This window comes from Hypanus sabinus, chromosome 11 (assembly GCF_030144855.1).
Source record: "Hypanus sabinus isolate sHypSab1 chromosome 11, sHypSab1.hap1, whole genome shotgun sequence".
NCBI lineage: Eukaryota > Metazoa > Chordata > Chondrichthyes > Myliobatiformes > Dasyatidae > Hypanus > Hypanus sabinus.
The window spans coordinates 81767222-81788333 of record NC_082716.1 but is presented as its reverse complement, the minus strand read 5'-3'; the positions used below and the strand labels follow the sequence as shown (position 1 = coordinate 81788333).

Below are 21112 nucleotides of genomic sequence, written 5' to 3'. Positions count from 1 at the left end.
TATACTAGGTCTGTTAGGGAAACTGAGAAATTGGGGAATGTAAAAACAAAATGAGACCTTGTAGCTCCAGGGGCTTGTAACTAGAACAAAAATGTAGATAATCTCCTAACTTCTTCAACCCTTTACCACTTCCACCTATCATCTCCCTTTTTCTTCTATCATCGCCTTTCATCCCCCCTCCTCCGCTCACCCAACTTCCCTCTCACCAGGACCCAACTATTACCAGGTAGCTTGTGCTCCTCACCCACCCTCCTTTACTTCTGGTCTCTGCCCCCTTTCCAGTCCTAATGAAGGGTCTCAGCCTGAAACACCGATTGTTCTATTTATAGACGCTTCCTGACCTGCTGAGTTCCTCCAGCATTCTGTGTGTGTTGAAATGTAGATAACTTGGTTAGTACCTCAGGCAATCAGGACAAAAATGTAAATAGTTTGACTAGTAAATTTGCAGATGACAGACTTTTATAAACCTACTACCACTGCTATCTTGACTATGTCCCATCCTATTTCTCTGTAAAAATACTATTCCCTTTTCTCAGTTCCTTCATCGCTGCCACATCTGTTCCCAGGATAAGCTTTTCATTTCCAAGATATCAGAAATGTCCTCCTCCTTCAAAGAATAGGTTTCCTTCCTCCACCATTGATGCTGCTCTCACCCATATCACCTCCATTGCCCAGATACCCACACTCACTCCTACTTCCCACCACCTTTACAAGGATAGAGTTCCTCTCATACTCACCTATTATCCCTTGAGCCTCCACATCCAACTCATCATTCTCCACAACTTCTGCCATCTTTCAAAGAACCCTACCACCAAACACATCTTTACCACTCCCCCCCAGTTCTCTATCAGGGTAATATCCTGTGTAATTCACTTGTCCTGTCATCCCTGCACAATAATCTCCCTCCTAACATATATCCCTGCAAGTAAGAGAAATGCTACACCTGCCTATTCACCTCCTCCCTCCACTCCATTTAGGGCCCCAAACAGTCCTTCCAGGTGAAGGAACACTTCACCTTGGGGTTGTCTATTGTATCCAATTCTTTTGATGTGGCTTCCTCTACCTGACGTAAATTGGTCCCTTTTGGAGAGCACCTCAACTCCATCTGCCAAAAATGGAATTTCCTAGTGGCCAAACATTTTAATTCCTATCCTCATTCCTGTTCCAACATGTCAGCCCATGACCTTCTCTTTTGCCACAATCAGGCAACCCTGTTTTTTTCTTTTTTTTTGTCTTTTCCCTTGACCCTTATCTTATCTTCTATTCCCCGCTCTAGCCTCTTATCTCTTCTCCGCACCTGCCATTTACCAGATCCTCCCTGCCACCCGGGTTCCCTCCTCCTTCCCTTTCCCCTATGGTCCGCTCTACTCTCCTGTCAGATTCCTTCTTCTCCTTCTCTTTACCTTTCCTACACACCTGGCTTCACCAATCACCTTCTAGCTTGTCCTCCCCACATTTTTATTCTGGCATGCTCCCCTTTTGTTTCCAGTCCTGATGAAGGATCCCAGCACGAAATGTTCACTGTATGTTCATTTTTATAGATGCTGACTGACCTGCTGTGTCTCCAGCATTTTGTGGGCGGAATTCCAGAACTTACAGAATCTTGTGTGTTTATGACAGGTTTTGTTGTTTTAATACTAAATGTTATACTTCCTCCATAGTAGAAGGATGAAAGGCATCAGTAAGTTGATGGTAAACATTCTATCAAGAAAGAAGATTGATAAAATGGATATTATAGAAATAATGACTTGCAGATCAGTTTAAAATGTTGAGGTCATTTTTAAATGGCGTCCAAGGAATGGTGACCTCTGGACAGTCTGCAACACCTGGATTAAGCAGGAAGATTATATGTATGAATGAAAGAGACCATTAAGGGATTGTAGCTATTTTGAAGCAAGAGGAAACCACACCAGGAAGAAGTCAGCAGAAACGTGAAACAACTGAAAATGTTGGAATCTGGAGCACAAAAACAAGTGGAAGATCTCAAGGGGTATAACAACATCTGTGGAGATCTTTGGCTCCACAAACATAGTTCGACCTGCTGCATTCTTGTAGCAGTTAATTTTTGGCAAGAAGACGTCCTTGTAGAGTAGATTAATACAGGAGTGGCAAGAGGTTTAAAACACCAGGAAAAGTGGTGAGAAACAACTGTGTTCAGAATATTAATGACAATAAGATTAAGATTACATACTGAAATAAAATTGGAGAGCAATAGAAAGATGAGGCAGATGCTTCAAAACAAACAGCGATCTTCTTAAAAAAGTCTGTTTAGAGGAAAACATCAGTAAAATAAAGAACATGAGGGAAAATTGTTTAAAGCTCTGAAATCTGACAATCGGATTGAATGAACTAGTATATAATTATTTAAGATAAAACTAGTGGTTTGCTTATTAGTAGATGTTTAATAATAGCAATAACAAAACAGCTGAGAATCATAGTTTAATTGAGTAGAGTGTACTGCGGGCAAATGGAGTGAGCTGAGTAACATTATTAGCAAATAATTTTGTGAGACTTAAGCATAATAACATTCCAATGAGCTGACTTTAAACACCATTTATACCTAAAGATTTAACAAATGGGAAAAGAAGTGGTAAGAGCTCTTGGTGTATATTGCATGGCAGAAGCTATTGGAGTGGAGATGGCGATGGAAAATGCCTCCATTTGTAATTAAAATGTGTTTTTGGAGATCATTTTCCTATGATATGAGTATGATCTTTCAATTTTCTTTCACACATATCTTCATGTCAGTCCTGAATGGGATCTGAGAATCGGTGATGGATCATAGTCAGCTGAGTGCTTGTAGCCTCAAAGGTCAGAAGTCTTATGAAGGCCTTGTTGGGGCAGGGTAGAGTGAGTTCTATCCTGCATTTAACCTACCATGCATTTGACCTGGGAGTGCTTCGGGCTGACACTGAGATACTAAAAGAAGAAGGGTGAAAAAATCAATCTAAAATGCCATCCTTCACATTGATTTATATAAAATAAAATAGAAACTATATTATGTTTTGTTTTCAAATTAAATGAATATATATATAGGAAATGGAATGCGCATTTGGCCTGGGCCATTGTGTGATAAAGGATTTTTATCAGGATTGCTGATGCACTTAACTACCAAGTGATCTTCATTAAGTGACAAAAGAGACTAAACAAACTAGGCAATGGTCAAATGTTCTGAGGTATTACTATTCTAAATTATGTCCCAATGCAGTATGACAATAAATGGGTCCCAATATATTGATGACTAATACATTAAATCTACCTATTATGCAATCAAAAGACTAGCTTTTGCAATTCATTCATTTTTTTTATTTAGCCAATTATTTATTGCACTGTTAATACATTGCCCTGACTGAATTGATTGGCAAGGTAGCAGGTGTAAAGCATTTTATGGCACCATTAGCAGACAGGAAATAGATTTTAAAAATGAAAAATTCCCCCATCAATCTGAAGTAAATGTACAGATTGACTCTAATTTAAAATTTGGAAACAACATGTTTAGTGCACCTTGTAATAAACAGTACTATTTTTGGCTGAAAAAGCACAGGGAATGCGATTTCAGCAGAACCAAAGTCAAATTCTGGGAAATAAAATAATTCTGATATATTAAAGTTTGTTTAAGTTGAGTAGATACAAAGAATGCTCCCATTTACGAGAAAAGCAAAATTGGAGCTGTCAATATCAGATAGTACGCAATCAAGAAACCAATCCATCCGTGGAGTAGTTAGAATGCAGAACATGCCATTGTTGAGGGGAATTTCTTTGTCCTTTTGAAGAAGCTCAATAAGCATCTGAAATAGAAGGGAATTGATGATTGTGCTAATCCAGTAATTAGCAGAATAAAGCATATTGCCAGTACAGGCTGCTTCAGGCGTAATGACTTCTAGCCTGACAAAGTCTCAGCATTCATATTCTCATTCTTATACTCAGTTGAATCCCCCAACTGCATTTTTTTCACACAAGATCTCTTTAATCATCCAAATTTAATATCTTGTGCTTCCCCTAATTTCTTTACTGCACTGCTGGCAATTTGACATTCAGTCAAATAAAAATCCCAATATCTGGAGTTGTAATTGCCTTCCCAACCCACCATCCATTTGGTTTTCCTTCTTTCAGATATTCCTTATAACAAAACACTTCACTGTTCTTCAATGGTGTTTATCACTTCTTTGTATCTGTTAGCCAATTATCTTACAATGAAGTTTTGATATTTACACAAGTTAAGATTGTTTGGTAAAGAATATTTCTGATATATATAAAAAAAAGTTCTATAGCCAAGGCTTCTGATGCTCTCTGATTTATAAAATTATCAACTACATTAAAAAATTTGAACTGGAAAAAATAAATGTTAATAAATATGAAACCCTACATTTTATAATCCTGAAAGAAAGATTGGATTTGAACTCCTGAGTTTTTGGTATTATGTTTTTGCTACATTACCTACTGTGACCAAACATGATCCTCAAAAAGAGAGTTTCACTGACCTCTCGAGGCAGGGAAATGATAGCAAGGTGAAGGAATTATGGTTGACAAGAGATTTGGAACATTTAGTGAAAAGGAAGAATACTTAAGGTTTTGGAGGCAAAAATCAGAGAGGGCTCTTGAGAGTTTTAAGGTAGTCAGGAAGGAACTTAATAAGAGACTTAGGAGAGCTGGAAGGGAACATCAGAAGGTCTTAGTGATTAGGATTAAGGAAAGCCCCAAAGCATTCCATATGTATGTGAAGAACAGGGGGATGATGAAAGGATCAATCAGGAATAGAAGAGGAAACATATGCCTGGAGTCAGAGGAGGTTGGGAAGATCCTGAATGAAGAGCCTATATGGTGATAAGCTATCCTAATGTTTATCAAAGCCAAAGTGAAAGTCAAAGTAAATTTGCTATCTAAGTACATATATATCACCATATCCAATCATATCGAAAGTTCCAGTATATCCTTTTTCTTGACCTTGACATGTTCCAGCACATTAGCCTGTACTACGCTGACCTCACATTCATTAAGGTTCTGGTTATCATGAGAAGCGCCGGAAGATATTGCTGCCCCTTTGGCAAAGATGTTTGCAGGAGTACTACCAGAAGATTAGAGGATGGCAAATGTTATTCCTTTGTTCAAGAAAGGTAACAGGGATAATCCTGGGAATTATACAGCAATAAGTCTTACATTTGCAGTGGTGGGAAAGCTGCTAGAGAGGATTTTTAAAGACAGGGTTTATAAGCATTTGGAGAGGCATGGTCTGAATAGGGATAGCCAGCATGGCTTTCTGAGGGGCAGGTCATAGCTCATAAGCCTGAATGACTTTTTCGAGGAAGTGACAAAGCAAACTGTTGAAGGCAGAGCAGTGAATGTGGTGTATATGGATTTTAGAAGGTGCTTGACAAAGTTCCCATGGTTTGTTGGCTCAATCAGAATGTCAGGAGGCATGGGATCCAGGAAAATTTGGCTGCATAGATTTAGAACTAGTTGGAACATAAAAGGATTAGGTTGGAGGTAGATGGAGCATATTCTGCTTGAAGGTCATTGAAAGTGGTGCCTGCGGGGATCTATCCTCGCTGCTGTTTGTGATTTTTATAAATGACAGATGAGGAAATGGAAGAGTGTGTTAGTCTGCAGATGACACAGATTGGTGGTGGTGTGGATAGTGTAGAATGTTGTTTCATGTTACAACTAATTAATAGCAATTGCTATTAAACAGCAATTGTGTTAACGGTATCTCCAATTCCTAGTCTTATACCAGGGCTGTACAGATCTCATGACATTCAGAATTATGTAACCTCACCTTCCTATCTAATATCTTCATACCTCCGTACAATTTGGCACTCTCAAAAGGTAGCATTGTTTTTGTTTAGTTTAGCAAAATTTGCACAATACCTAATCTTTATCTTATTCATTTTCCTGCCTTCAAGCTTATTGAATACCATAAACATGAGAAAATCTGCAGATGCTGGAAATCCAAAGCAACACACACAAGATGCTGGAGGAACACAGTAGGTCAACAAAGAAAAAATCCCTCCCCTTCCTCTCTTCTTCTCTTCCGCACTTTGGCCTCTTTACTTCTTCTTACCTGCCTGTCACCTCCTCCTGGGTCCCTTCCTTACTCCTTTTCTCCTATGATCCACTCTTTTCTCCTATCAGATCCCTTCTTCTCCAGCCCTTCACCTTTCCTACAAACCTGGCTTTATTTATCAGCTTCTAGCTATCCTTCTTCCCCCCCACCTTTATAGTTTGGTGTCTTTTCCCCTTCCTTTCCAGTCATGAAGAAGGATCTCGGCCTGAAACATTGACATTCATTTCCATAGAGGCTGCCTGAACTGCTGAGTTCCTCCACCATTTTGTGTGTGTTATTATGGAATACCTTCTTATGGACAAAATAGGACTCAGTTCTTTACTTTTATTAGAGATGTTCTTAAAACAAATTTCTGAGTGTTGCCTGGATGTGATTTATTTTTGGTAGTCATGGTAGTTCTCTCTGTCTTGTATTTGTTAAAGTGTTCGAGGCTCAAACACTAATAACAGATTTTGGTACTTCCCACTCATAGTTAATGAATAGATCTTTCTTAATAGTTTATCCACCCTTAATGCAAATTTGTTAAACAACTGCAAAAGAAAAATCCCTGAATTAAGAGTCTGAGGATAATGCAATTTACTTAGCTACTTTTTAAAAAATGAACAGGTAAAATCATCAAGCCCTTGAAACATGATTTTTAAGCGTCATCACTCCAGTTTCTTAAGTTGTAATAGCCAAGGAGGGGGAGCCGGTTGTAGTGGGCATAAGCTTCCACTCCCAATAGTGTGCCTCTGGCCTTCACCTGTGGCTTAGATACTAAGCCTGGTGGAACCATTTCTACTTACAAGAAAAAGGGCAAAGGCAGGTTATTATCAAGTCAAGTCAAGTCAAGTCACTTTTTATTGCCATTTTGACCATAACTGCTGGTACGGTACACAGTAAAAATGAGACAACGTTTTTCAGGACCATGGTGCTACATGAAACAGTACAAAAACTACACTAAACTATGTAAAAACAACACAGAAAAAAAACTGCACTAGACCTACCCAGGACTGCATAAAGTGCACAAAACAATGCAGGCGTTACAATAAATAATAAACAATAGGCACAGTAGAGGGAAGTAAGCTGGTGTCATTCTAGGCTCTGGGTATTGAGGAGTCCAATAGTTTGGGGGAAGAAACTGTTACATAGTCTGGTCGTGAGAGCCTGAATGCTTCGGAGCCTTTTCCCAGACGGCAGGAGGGAGAAGAGTTTGTATGAGGGGTGTGTGGGGTCCTTCATAATGTTGCTTGCTTTGCTGATGCAGCGTGTAGTGTAAATGTCTGTAATGGCGGGAAGAGAGACCCCAATGATCTTCTCAGCTGATCTCACTATCCGCTGCAGAGCCTTGCGATCCGAGATGGTGCAATTTCCGAACCAGATAGTGATGCAGCTGCTCAGGATGCTCTCAGTACAACCTCTGTAGAATGTGATGAGGATGGGGGGTGGGAGATGGACTTTCCTCAGCCTTCGCAGAAAGTAAAGACGCTGCTGGCCAACTTTGCTGTGGAGCAGGTGCTGAGAGACCAGGTGAGATTCTCCGCCAGGTGAACACCAAGAAATTTGGTGCTCTTAATGATCTCTACTGAGGAGCCATCTATGTTCAGCAGAGTGGTTGCTCTGTGCCCTCCTGAAGTCGACAACTATCTCTTTTGTTTTGTTCACATTCGGATACAGGTGGTTGGCTCTGTACCAGTCCGTTAGCCGCTGCATCCACTCTCTGTATGCTGACTCATCGTTCTTGCTGATTTGACCCACCACGGTCGTGTCATCCACAAATTTGATGATGTGGTTTGAGCTGTGTATTGCAGCGCAGTCATGGGTCAGCAGAGTGAACAGCAGTGGACTGAGCACACAGCCCTGGGGGGCCCTTGTGCTCAGTGTGATGGTGTTGGAGATGCTGCCTCCAATCTGGACTGACTGAGGTCTTCCAGTCAGCAAGTCTAGTATTCAGTTGCAGAGGAAGATGCTCAGGATCAGTTGGCTCAGTTTTCCAATCAGTTGCCTTAAAGCCAATTGCTCCAGGCAGGTAGGGCTTGTCAGCTGTGGTTGGCAGTTCACCTAGGAGCAGGAAGTCTCAGATCTCAAATCTCTGCTGCCTTGCAGCTATACTCACTCAAGCAAAGGCTTTGTGAATAAACTCTGAGGAAAAATCCGGAGCTGGAGTCCCTATGGCAGTCTTATGTTGAGTTCAAAGCTGACTGGCAACTTTGACGCCACTGGCGCTAAACCGTATCAGTCTCTGCCTTTCCTTTGAGATCATCAGCTTCATGGGGGGGGGGCAGGGGGAGACCTACTGCATGGGCAACAGCTTGCTCTCGATATCATATTGCCCTGGGTTGTGCATCTACTTTCACAGATTGGACGCAATATCCATTCTTGACCTTGACCAACTGAGGGCCATATTTCATTTAGTTCTAATTTGTTTTTTGCTGAATTCATTTCATTTGAGTACTTCTGTGACTAACTTTTTTTTATCTTTTACAAGATCATTTACCTGTTTTCAACTGACCTTTACTCTTTGAGAGCATCCTGAGCAGCTGAATCACTGCCTGGTTCGGAAATTGCACCATCTTGGATTGCAAGACCCTGCAGCAGATAGTGAGGTCAGCTGAGAAGATCATCGGGGTTTCTCTTCCTGCCATCACGGACATTTACACTATACGCTGCATCCGCAAAGGAAACAGCATTTTCAAGGACCCCATGCACCCCTCATACAATCTCTTCTCCCCCTTGCCGTCTGGGAAAAGGCTCCGAAGCATTCGGGCTCTCACGACCAGGCTATGTAACAGTTTCTTCCCCCAAGCTATCAGACTCCTCAATACCCAAAGCCTGGACTGACACCTTGCCCTATTGTCCTGTTTATTATTTATTCTAATGCCTGCCCTGTTTTTGTGCACTTTATGTAGTCCTGTGTAGGTCTGCAGTCTAGTGTAGTTTTCTCTGTATTGTTTTTTTTTTTACGTAGTTCAGAGTAGTTTTTGTACTGTGAAATGTAGCACCATGATCCTGAAAAACATTGTCTCATTTTTACTATGCACTGTACCAGCAGTTATGGTCGAAATGACAATAAAAGTGAATTGACTTGATTGATTTAACTTGACTCTTTAGTACATGATTAAAATAAATATCCTTTATGTTACTTAGCTTTGCATCCATTTACTGATCTCTTTATTTTCCCTTTGCATATTTAACTAGTTTTACACTTGTATAAATGACTACATTCAACATTATCCTCATCACATCACACTGATTGACATCCAGTGCGGAGAATCATATATTTTATTTACCAAAATAAGAACATCATGATCTTGAAGAGAGAGTAGAGATTTACAGAAACAGTAACAGAGATTTCATTCATCTCAGGTTCTCGATGTTTATTGCTTATTTATTACTATTATTATTATTAATGTGCTGTTTTTTCCTCTTTTGTTTTTGCTCGTTGTGTTTTGTACATTGGTTGTTTGCCTGCCCTGTTTAGTGTGGTCTTTCATTGGACTAACTGAGTATGCCTGCAAGAAGACGAACCTCAGGCTAGTCTATGATGAAACCTTGATAATAAATTTACCTTGAATTTTGAGGTAGACACCAGAGAAGGTGAGGTTGCCCACCTTGGATCAAAGATTAAGGGAATATTTGTTTACTGTGGTAGAAATTATGTACTGTACTGTTTTGAGAGACAGAAAGATAATATGCTAAGGAAGATTTACGATAATTGCAGAACAATATACAGAAGATTACCCTAATCAGGGAAGTGCAGCCATTTTAAGATAACTAGTAACCAAAAAAAGATTGGGAAGATAATGTTTCTTTTCAGTTAAGCAAATTGTTACTGTTGGAAACACTTTGCCTAATATGATATTACAAGTAGAATTGTTAGCAACTTCCAAATATTCATTGAGCAAATTTGTATAACTATGAGAAAAGTGTGGAGTAAAGGAAGAACTTTTTAGCCTGCTAGCACAGGCTTAAAAGGCCAAGTGAACTCTTTCTCTGGTATATGGGTCTGCTGAAAGGATTCTAATCTCCCTGCAATATATCAACAATTATTTTAGTATATATTACATGTAATTCTGAAGGTATGTTGGAGGCCAAGAAAGAACTTTGATAACATGTGGTGTTCTGAAATACTTCTTGAAATACAATTTCTCCAAGCGAACTCATCTTCATTTATTACTTTTAGAGTCATTATTTGGAAGGCTAAAATTTTCTTAGATGAGAGTTAAGTGATTTGTAAATTACCTAGTTAAATGGAAAAGCAAGAACAGATTGTACATTTTAAGTGGCAATTTAAATTCCAAATTCCTAGTTATAATTTCCCATCCGAGCTAAAATTTATAGCAATTTAAAATTAATCTAAAATTGCTCAGTTCAGCTGTAATTAAATCCAGAAGACATTGAAAGCTGTTTGTGCTTTGCAGCTTTTATTAAGGGGCTCTCCGATCCCAAAGATGCTAATATTGGTTTTATTGGGAACAAATTGCTAATTGGAGGATATTAATAGTACTTGACAATTTATAACTATATTGTATTCCCATTCCAAAGTCACTTGGGTGGGTGGAGTGGAGATACGTCTCTACCAAAGGAGGTGTAAGATGCACCTTCCCTCCACTAGCCTTGCAGGTCACCCCTGGGCAAAGTGAAGTACCTGCTTAGCTCCCATTCAGGGCCATGTGAAGCCATGGGAGCAAGTGCTGGATGGTCATATGAGTAGCTGGTGCATATCACGTCCTGATTATGTGACCGCTGACATCAGGCAAACAACCTCTGAAGAGTATTGATATTACTCATCTTGTAAAGACATTGCCCAGAAGAAAGAAACTGCAAACTACTTCCTTAGAAAAATTTGCCAAGAACAATCATGGTCATAGAAACGTGATCATCACCCACGCCATACGAGACGGTACAGAATGAATGAATGATTCCAACGTACAGTGTACAACAAAGTAAGAGAAATGCTATATCTCTTTGGGTGTGCAAAAACTCCTGTAAATGGGATTCCACTATTAGGAATGGAATATCTGCCAATTTGTTCCTCCGATGAAAACATTCAATCATCTCTGAAATGTTAGTGTCATGTTTTCTGCGACTCCTGACTTGTCCAGAAGGGTAACAGTATCATTGTGGTCAGATTTGCTGGAGTGAAGATTTGAGGATTTAGTCCTTTGAGGCTTCAGCGAGGAGAAGCTTGAGTGAGAGAAGGCAAAAAGCGGTAGGTAGATTTTTTTTCCGTTTAGTTATTGTTTCCTTCTTTACAATTGCACAATAAGAGCAGTAGAGATGTCAGTCAGAACAATGGAATTGTGGGATATGAGAAGGCAGGGATACTCTGATGAATTTACCTGCGAGGTGCATCCAGCTGCAGCTTCCAACATTCTGCATGAAGGAGTTGGAACTGGAACTGGATGAACTCTGAATCAATCAGGAAGCTGAGGGGTTGATAGATTGGACATACAGAGAGGTAGTTACATCCAAGGTGCAGGACACAAACAACTGGGTGACAGCCAGGAAGGTGAAGGATATTAAACAGCCAGTACAGAGTACCCTTGTGGCCATCCCCCTCAACAACAAATATACCACTTTGGATTCCATTAAGGTGATATGGTCTCTGGCACTGAGTCTGGTTCTGTGGATCAGAGGGAAGGGGGAGAAAAGGCAATTGGTGGTGATAGGGGATTTGTTAGTTAGGGGAACAGGAAGGTGGTTCTGTGAATGAAAACGGAATTTCCAGATGGTATGTTGTCTCCAGGTGCCAGAGTTTGGGACATCCGGATTGAACCCTCATCATTTTTAAATGGGAGGATGAGCAGCCAGAGGTTCTGGTCCAAATATATTCAGGAAATTTTTCTTAATCAGTACATAGAAGCCCAATTGAGAGAGTGTGCAATGGTTGATCTGCTATTAGGAAATGAGACAGAGCAGATGACATAAGTTTGTGTAGGGGAAGAGTTTACATATAGTGATTATAACGCCATTAATTTTGAGATAATTATGTAAAAGAATAGATCTGGTTCTTGGGTTGAGACTAAATTGGAGAAAGGATAGGCTGTTTTGATTGGGCAGGCTGTTTTCTGGCAAAGTTGTGCTTGGTAAATGGGAAACTTTCAAAAGTGAAAATCTGAGAGTACAGAGCTACTTTGTGCCTTTCAGACTAAAAGGCAAGGATAACAGGTTTAGCAACTTTGGTTTTTGGGAGATATTGAGGCCCTGGTGAAAAAAAAAGGAGGTGCATAGCAGGTATAGGCAGATAGGACCAAATGAGGTCCCTGAGGAGCAGAAGAAATGCAGAACACTTCAGAAAAAGATCAGGATAGTTTAAAAAAAAGGCACAAGGTTGCTCTAGCAGACAAGCTGAAGGAGGGCTTCTACAGATTTTAGAGCAAAATGATTGCAATTGACATAACTGGTTCTCTGGAAGATCAGAATGGTAAACTATGCATGGAGCCAAAAGAGATGTGGGAGATCTTAAATAGATTTTTTTGCCTCTGTATTTACTTGGGAGATGGGCATAGAGTGTGGTAGAAGTGATACAAAGCATCACTGGGGTCATGAACCTGGAACAGATTACTGAGGAGGAGGTATTTGCTGTCTTGAGGTGAGTTAGGGTTGATAGATCCCCATGGCCTGACATGGTGCTCTCTCAGATCCTGTGGGATGCAGGTGCAGAAATTACAGTAGCACTAGGAGAGATAATTAAATTATCCTTAGTGACAGGAGAGATAAGAAAGGATTGGAAGATAGTTAATCTTGTCCTTTGTTTAAGAAGGGCTCTAAGAATAAACCAGGAAATTATAGGCCAGTGAGCCTGATATTAGAAGATGAAAATTATTGGAAGGTATTCTAAGGATCTGGATCGACAGGGACTTATTAAGTATAGTCAACATGCTTTTGTGTATGGTAGGTAGTGTCTAACCAACCTTATAGAGTTTTTCAAGAAATTTACCAGGAAAGTTGATGAAGGCAGGACAGTGTATATTGACCATGGACTTTAGCAAGATCTTTCAGAAGGTCTCACTAGGGAGGTTGATCAAGAAGGTTCATTCACTTGGCATTCAAGATGAGATAGGAAATTGGATTAGACATTATCTTTGAGGGAGAAGCCAGAGTGGCAGTAAATGGCTGCCTCTCTGATTGGAAGCCATTGACCAGTGACAGGGATTGGTGCTGGGTCTGTTTTATTTGTCATCTATATCAATGATCTGGATGATTATATGTTAACTGGATCAGCAAATTTGCAGATGACACCGAGATTGGGAGTGTAGTGGACAGTGAGGAAGACTATTAAAAGATTGACATACAAAAAAGTTGGATGAACTCAGCAGGTCAGGCAGCATCCGTTGAAAGAAGTGGCTTCTTTCAACGGATGCTGCCCGACCTGCTGAGTTCATCCAGCTTTTTTGTACATCTTGATTTGACCACAGCATCTGCAGTGTACTTTGTGTTTACCATTAAAGCTTGCAGTGGGATCAGGGACCACTGAAAAAATGGTTTGAAAAATGGCAGAAAAAATTTAATGCAGACAAATGAGAGGTGTTGTACTTTGGGAGGACCAGCCAGGGTAGGTCTTACACAAGGAGTGGTAGGGCACTGAGGACTATGGTAGAACAGAGGGATCTGGGAATATAGGTCCATTATTCGCTGAACGTGGCATCACATGTAGACAGGATCGTAGAGAAAGCTTTTGGCAAATTGGCTTTCAAAGATCAAAGGAGTTGAGACGTTATGTTGAAATTGTACAAGATGTCGGTGAGGCCTAATCTGGAATGTTGTGTGTAGGTTTGGTCACTTACCTACGGGAAAGATGTAAATAAGATTGAAAAAGTATGGAGAAAATTTACAGGGATGTTGCTGGTGCTGGAGGACCCGAGTGTCAAGGGAAGATTGAATAGGTTAGAAATTAATTTTCTAGAATGTATAAGATGTAGGAGAGATTTGAATGAGGTATACAGAATTATGAGGCTTACAGATAGGGTAAATGTAAGGAGGCTTTTTACACAGAAGTTGGGTGAGACTACAACTGGAGGTTATGTGATAAGGGTGAAATGTGAAAAGTTTAAGGGGAACATGAGGGGAATGCCATTTCTATTTCTAAAGAGAAGTTTGGATAGGTGGATGGGAGGGGTATGGAGGGCTATGGCTGGGTGCAGATTGATGGAACTAGGCAGCCTACATGGTTCAGCAGATACTAGATGGGCTGTGTTGTAGTTTTCCAATGACTGTTAGTGGATTAGAATTCTCAAGATGTAATCTAGTGAAGTATAATGGCAAATTAATTTACATTCAAAGTAATTAATTAAATAAAATCTCCAGAAAAGTGTATCAGTAATGCTAGCTATGAAACAGCTGCTTTGCCGTAAAAAAAAAATCTATTTCATTCATTAATTCCTCCTGGGGAAGGAAACCAGCAACTTTTAACTAGTCATGAATTTCTGTGTGACTTCAGACCCTGCAGTGTAGCCAGCTTTGAATTGTTCTTTGACATGGCTTCACAAACTAATTTATAGAAAGGACAATTCAAGATGGTGTGTATATACTGTCCTTGCCAATATTCACATCCCACAAATGAATGGATAAAAATCCCTGATGTTAGAGAACTACAGTTCAAATCTTGAGTGCAAAAAGATGTGAACAAGCTGTATGAAGGAGAATGAAAGGGGAAAAAAAATGGTGAATTTAAATTGTACTCTTCATCCAGTCATATAGGATATGAAAGGCTGGACTAAAATCTGAAAAAACATAGTCATTACTACCTATCATGAGCTATAGTACATGGTAATTGAATGGAATTCAAAGTTTATAATTTACAATACTGTACAGATGACTGTATTAATTAGTGTTACACCGTAATTATAACAAAATCCATCAAATTTCATTTTACATCTCTTTTTACACACATTTTAAATAATTTTGAAGTTAGGGAAAAACCTTTACTGACTGTTATACTTTTGAATCCAATGTTGATTTATCTGAAGATCTGACTGACTAAAAAATGACTGGATGTGTTTCCATACTTCTTTTCTTTAAATGGGTTCTACTGGGTTTCTTTGTTTTATGGTTGCCTGTAAGGAGACAAATCTCAAGGTTGTATACGGTATACATACTTAGATGATAAATGTCCTTTGAACTTTGAGAATAATTAATGTTTCTTGATTAATAACGCCACTTTGGGAGGAATGAGGTTCAGAAACAGTAACTGAGATGACATCTTTGCACTGGGGTTAGACTTTTCAAAGTGTACCTTCTCTACATCAAATAATGAAATCTCAAGATGATACAGTACAGTTTATGAAAATGTGCAGACTGATAACATAACTGTGCAAATCTCATTCAGTGTTTTGAAATAAAGGGATTATAATCATCCTGATAGTAATGATAACAGTTTTCTGGAGGTGCAAGGGGTGAGGGTGGTATCAAGGAAGGAAAATAGCTTAATTACTGACCCCATACCAGTATTTCCGATGCAGTAAACAAATAACTTGATTTGAAAATGCAGTAAGCAGGACAGATTTTCTAATTTATGATAAAGATTCTTTGATCTGAAATAGTATCTTTACCTAGCTATTGCCTGACCTGTTTCCAGCCTTTTCCTTTTTTTCCAAATTTTACAAAATTCTCTTTCTTGCTGTAAAGAAATTGTTCCATCCACTGATCATTAAGGTGCCAGAATGAAGTGTGTTCCATTCATATTGAATTAAAAATTGCTTATTATTACTTTCAAGTTGTCACACATTAAAACTCTGTTTTTGGTCTGTTTAATTTGAAGTGTACAATATTTGCTCAAGAAAATAACCAGAAGAAAGCATAACACTGCAGCCATGAATAACCATTTATTATTGCAGATAGCTAAGTAATAATTACCATGAAATACACTTCGATACACTTTGTCCCCATGCTGTTCATTTGGAGTCAGACACCTGACGATGGTGTCAGCCTTTAGATGAAGCATACTGTCGTAACATTTGTGAGATGTCTTTGGAGTCAGTCACCTCTTCAGGCAGACAACCTTCCCCATCCTGAATTGTAGGATCCGCACCAGAATTCAGTAATAACTCTACAATTTCAGCAAATTCACAGGCAGAAGCTGCAAAAAGACAAAGAGAAGGGAGTATCTATTATGTTTCATTGACATAGTCAAAAACTATAAAATGATTGAAGTGAAAGAATCTCGATTTTTTTCTGCAGAAAGCTTAACATTTTTAATAAAGTAACACTTCAAAAGGTAAGGAAGTGACTTCTTTGGGATCAGCAATAGTGTAATCAGAATGGTAATGAGGGTGAGGATGAGGGTAAGTAAGTAAGCTCCTATATGAAATGTAGACAATACTTAAGCATGGGCTTTAAATTGCAAGTTACAATTGTGCCACACAAGTGTCATTCAATGCCTAACTTTTATGTTTAACTATATTACCATTGCTGAGATGTCCAGCTTCAATGGAGAGAGGGGTCACCACTCAACAAACAATTAAATTGAACAACCAAAAAGACATGAGCTGCAAGGATAGATCACAGCTCAGGTTTTTGGAAGTGGGTGACTCACTTCCGGACTAGTCAAAGTCTCGACAAGGCAAACTATGTGAATGAAGATTTTTACTTGCCTGAATTAGTTCAGCTTCAAGAATAATGCACATGGGATTTTGCTGGATATCAATCGCATATCTAGGATGACCCTCTCTCCCCTGAATGTATTTTCACTAACAGTTTCCATTAATAGATATGATTTTTAAATGACTATCTATCATCATTTATTGAAGAAAAAAGTGCAGATTACAAATGCTTAACGATAATGAATGACTGATAGATATCATTAATAACCAACATGGGATAACTGGAGTCAGATGGGAATATCAGTGCCAAATTGGGAGGGTGATACCAAATACCATTTTACTGGAAATATAAGAGACTTTATTGTGTGATTAAGGGGGATGGCAAAAGGGCAAATGATAAATCCTTGCTCATAGGAAGAAACTCAATTACTAGATTGCCTTTACAAGGAATTCAATGTCATCATATGAACAAGGATGGACCTCACAGGCTCAAGGACAGCTTCTATCCCACTGTTATAAAGCTATTGAATGTTTCCTTAGAACAATAAGATGGACTCTTGATCTCAGACTCTACCTCTTTGTGACTTTGCGTCTTACTGTTTACAACCAGTACACTTTCTCTTTACTTTGCATGTTGTTCTTGTTTTCTCTTATATTACCTCAGTGCACATTCGTCTTTGGACTGTGGGAGTAACCCGGAGCACCCATAGGAAACCCATGTGCATAAGGGAAGAACACATAAACTTTCTTACAGAATTGAACTCTAAACTCCAATGCCCCAAGCTATAATAGCATCACACTATCTGCTATGCTAGCCTGACGCCCATCCAGGACAGAGAGGCCTTGGTACAACTTTACAAAGCATTGGTTAGGCCACAGCAGGAACACTGGTGTGCAGTTCTGTTTGCCACTATAGGAAGAACACGATTACATTGTAGACGGTCTAAAGGAGATTCAACAGTAGTTTGCCTGAGGTGGAATGTTTTAGTTACGATAAGAATAGATACTCTGGGGCCTGTTTTCCTTGCAGCAGAGGAGGCGGTAGTGGGGAAGGGCAGAATAACTTCTTGTAGGTATATAAAATTTTGAGAGGGATAAATAGGGTAGTGGGCAAGAAATATTGCTTGACAGAAGCTTATTGGATGACAGGTCATAGGTTTAAAGTGATGAGAAAGAGGTTTAGCGGGGATCTGAGAAAAATTATTTTCATTCAGATAGTGGTAAAAATCTGGGACACGCTGTCTGATAAGGTGGTGGAGGCAAGAACTTTCACAATATTTTAATAGCATTTGGAGGAACAATAGCATCATCAAGGCACAGCAGGGTATAGACCAAGTGGTAGTAAATAGGATTAGTATACACAGATACTTGATGTTTACCATAGATAAGGTGGGTTGAAAGTCTTGTGCAACTCTAATAACAAGCATTCAAATGCGTTCTTGAATAATAAGGAAAATAGATCAGCCAGTTGAGTGGTGTCACAACCACAACCTTGCACTCAATGTCAGCAAGACCAAGCAACTGATTGTGCACTTCAGGAAGGCGAAGTCTGTAGAACACAAACCAATCCTCATTGAGGAGGTAGCGATGGAATGGATGAGCAGTTTCAAGGTCCTGGGCGTCAACATCTCAGATCCTTGGTTCACCATATTCTTGTATTTATGAAGATGGCATGCCAGTGGCTATACAGTACTTTTTTAGGAGTTTGAGGAGATTTTGTATGTCACCAAGGTCTCTAGCAAATTTCAAAAAAAGGACTGTGGAGAGCACTCTGACTAATCACATCACAATCTGGCACAGAGACTCCAATACATGGGATCAGAGAGTTCAGAGGTTCTAGACTCAACCAGCCCATCTCAAGCACAAGGTTCCCCACCACTGAGAACATCTTCAGTAGGCAGTGTCTCCAGAAGGTGGCATCCATCATTAAGGACCCACCCATCTGGGAAAAGCTCTCTTATCATTACTAACAGCCAAGGGGGTGGGGGGAGGAGGTGGAGTACAGGAGCCTGAAGACCCAAGACCTCAGTATTTTAGGAACAGCTTCTTCCTCTCAGCCATCAGATCTCTGAATAGTCCATAAACACTACCGCGCTATTCCTCTTTTAGCATTTTTAATTTATTCATTTATTGTAACATAGCAATTTTGTATACCTGCACTGTACTGCTGCTACAAAAAAAGTAGATTTCACGACTGACATCAGTGACAATAGACCTGATTCTGCTTATCATTTCCCTCACTTAGATAACATCAAAAGGATGTATCACTCAATTTTGGTTTCCCCATTAAAGATTTCTAAAGTTCAAAGTCCAAAATAACTTTTATTATTAAAGTACATATATATCACCATTTACAGCTCTGAGATTCATTTTCCTGCTGGCATACCCAGCAAATCTATAGAGCAGTAACTATAACAGGATCAATGAAAGATCAAATAGAGTGTAGAAGACAACAAACTGTGCAAATGCAAATATAAATAAATAGCAATAAACAACAAGAACATGAAATAACAAGATAAAGAGTCCTTAAAGTGAAATCATTTGTTGTAGAAACATCTCAATGAATGGGCAAGTGAGTATAGAAATCTCCTTTTGTTCAAGACCCAGGTGGTTGTGGGGTAGTAACTGTTCTTGAACCATGTGGTGCAAGTCCTGAGCCTCTTGTGCCTTCTACCTGATGGTAGCTGTGAGAAAAGAGCATGGCCTGGGTGGTGAGGATAGCTGACGGTGGATGTTGTATTCCTGTGACAGCATTTCATGTAGATGTGCTCAGTGGCTGGGAGGTTTTTACTCATGATGTACTGGGCTGAACCTCTTTTTTGTTCTTCCCACATCTCTTATTTTCTGTAATTTACAGCATACTTTCTCACTTTTCCGGATTTGAGAAGCAGTCACTCTCTTCACAGATCCTACATGACTAGTATTCCAAAGATTTCCAGTATCTGTGGTTGTTCTTGCTTTTAAAATACTCCTGCAGAGGTTGACAATTCAGTAGAAATGAAGTCCTATCCTGGGACTGTACAAACCCCATCATTTGAACTATCACTCTGGGCATCATATACAGTATATATTGATGTATATGCAAAAGGGAATGCTAACAGATGATAACACATTAATAGGGTAGTGTTATTTTTTATATTTTCTTACGATATAGAAAAATGTTATTTGTCCCAGTGAGTCTATGATGGCTCTCAGAATAATCTCAGTTATTTCCTAGTAATCTATTTTCTCTCATATGCATGTCAACACCACCCAGATTCTTCAAAGTTCGAAGTAAAGTTATTCTTCAAATATACATATGTCACCATATACAACCCTGAGATGGATCTTTTTGTGGGCATACTCAATAAATAAAGAAACACAATTGAATCAATGAAAAACTGCCCCCAACAGGATGGACAAAGTGCAAAAGACAACAAACTGTGCAAATACCAGAAAGGGAGAAACAAAAATAATAATAAGTAAGAAATAAACAATCAATCAATCAATCAATCAATCAATTAATTAATTAATAGATATCACGGAATTTAGTTATAGAGTCTTTGAAAGTGAGTCCAAAGTTTGTGGGAACAGTTCACTGATGGGGTGAGTGAAATTATCCGCTTTGGTTCAAGAGCTTGATAGTTGACGAGTAATAACTTCCTGAACCTGGTGGTGTAAGTCCTGAGGATCCTGTACCTTCTTCCTGATGGCAGCAGTGAGAGCAGAGCTTGGCCTGGGTGGTGGGAGTCCTTGATGATCAATGCTGCTTTCCTGGCATAGATGTGCTCAATGGTGGGGAGGGCTTTACCCATGATGGACTGGGCCGTATCCACCACTTTTTGTAGGCTTTTCCATTCAAGGGCATTGGCGTTTCCATACCAGATTCTGATGTGAAGAGTCAATATACTCTCCATCATACACCTATAGAAGTTTGTCAAAATTTCAGATGACATGCCAAATTCTTGCAAATTTCTAAGAAAGTCGAGGCACTGCAGTGCTTTCTGTGCAAAGGCACTTGTGTACTGGACTGATCCCCTGACGTGATAACATTGAGGAATTTAAAGTTGTTGACCCTCTCCACCTCTGATCCCCCAACGAGGACTGGCTCATGGACCTCTGGTTTCCTCCTAATGATGTCAATAACCAGCTCCCTGGTCTTGCAGGCATTGAGTAAGAGGTTGTTGTTACGGTACCACCTAGCCAGATTTTCAATTTCTCTCCTTCTTTGTCACCACCTTTGGTTCAGCCAACGACATATGGCATTGTGCTTGGTGACATGGTCATAAGTGTAAAATGATTAGAGCAGGGGTCTAAGCACTTGTGCTGATGGAGATTGTGGAGGAGATGTAGTTGCTAATCCAAAATGACTAGGGTCTGCCAGTGAGGAAATCAAAGATTCATTTACACAAAGAGTTATCAAGGCTTAGGTCTTGAAGCTTATTTATTAATTTTGAGGGGATGATAGTATTGAACGCCACGCTGTAGTCAATGAGGAGCATCCTGATGTATGCACCTCTGCTGTCCAGATGTTCCAGGATTGAGTGAA

General features: G+C 39.5%; 1 protein-coding gene across 2 annotated transcripts in view; it reads right to left on the bottom strand.

Moving 5' to 3' along the window:
* Window positions 1–3645: 3645 nt before the first annotated feature.
* acbd6 (acyl-CoA binding domain containing 6) overlaps window positions 3646–21112 on the bottom strand; it is a 233735-nt gene continuing 216268 nt past the window's right edge. The window contains exons 8-9 of one of the 2 annotated variants that reach the window (XR_009514820.1): window positions 15899–16121; window positions 3646–3788 (exon numbers count right to left, since the gene is read on the bottom strand). Coding sequence is in view for 1 of the 2 variants with exons in the window: in XM_059984843.1 (XP_059840826.1) it covers window positions 15967–16121 (155 nt within the window). In the remaining variant the exon portion in view is untranslated. Of the gene's footprint in view, window positions 3789–15854; window positions 16122–21112 lie in introns of those variants that run through there. The other variant, XM_059984843.1, reaches the window with a different exon arrangement.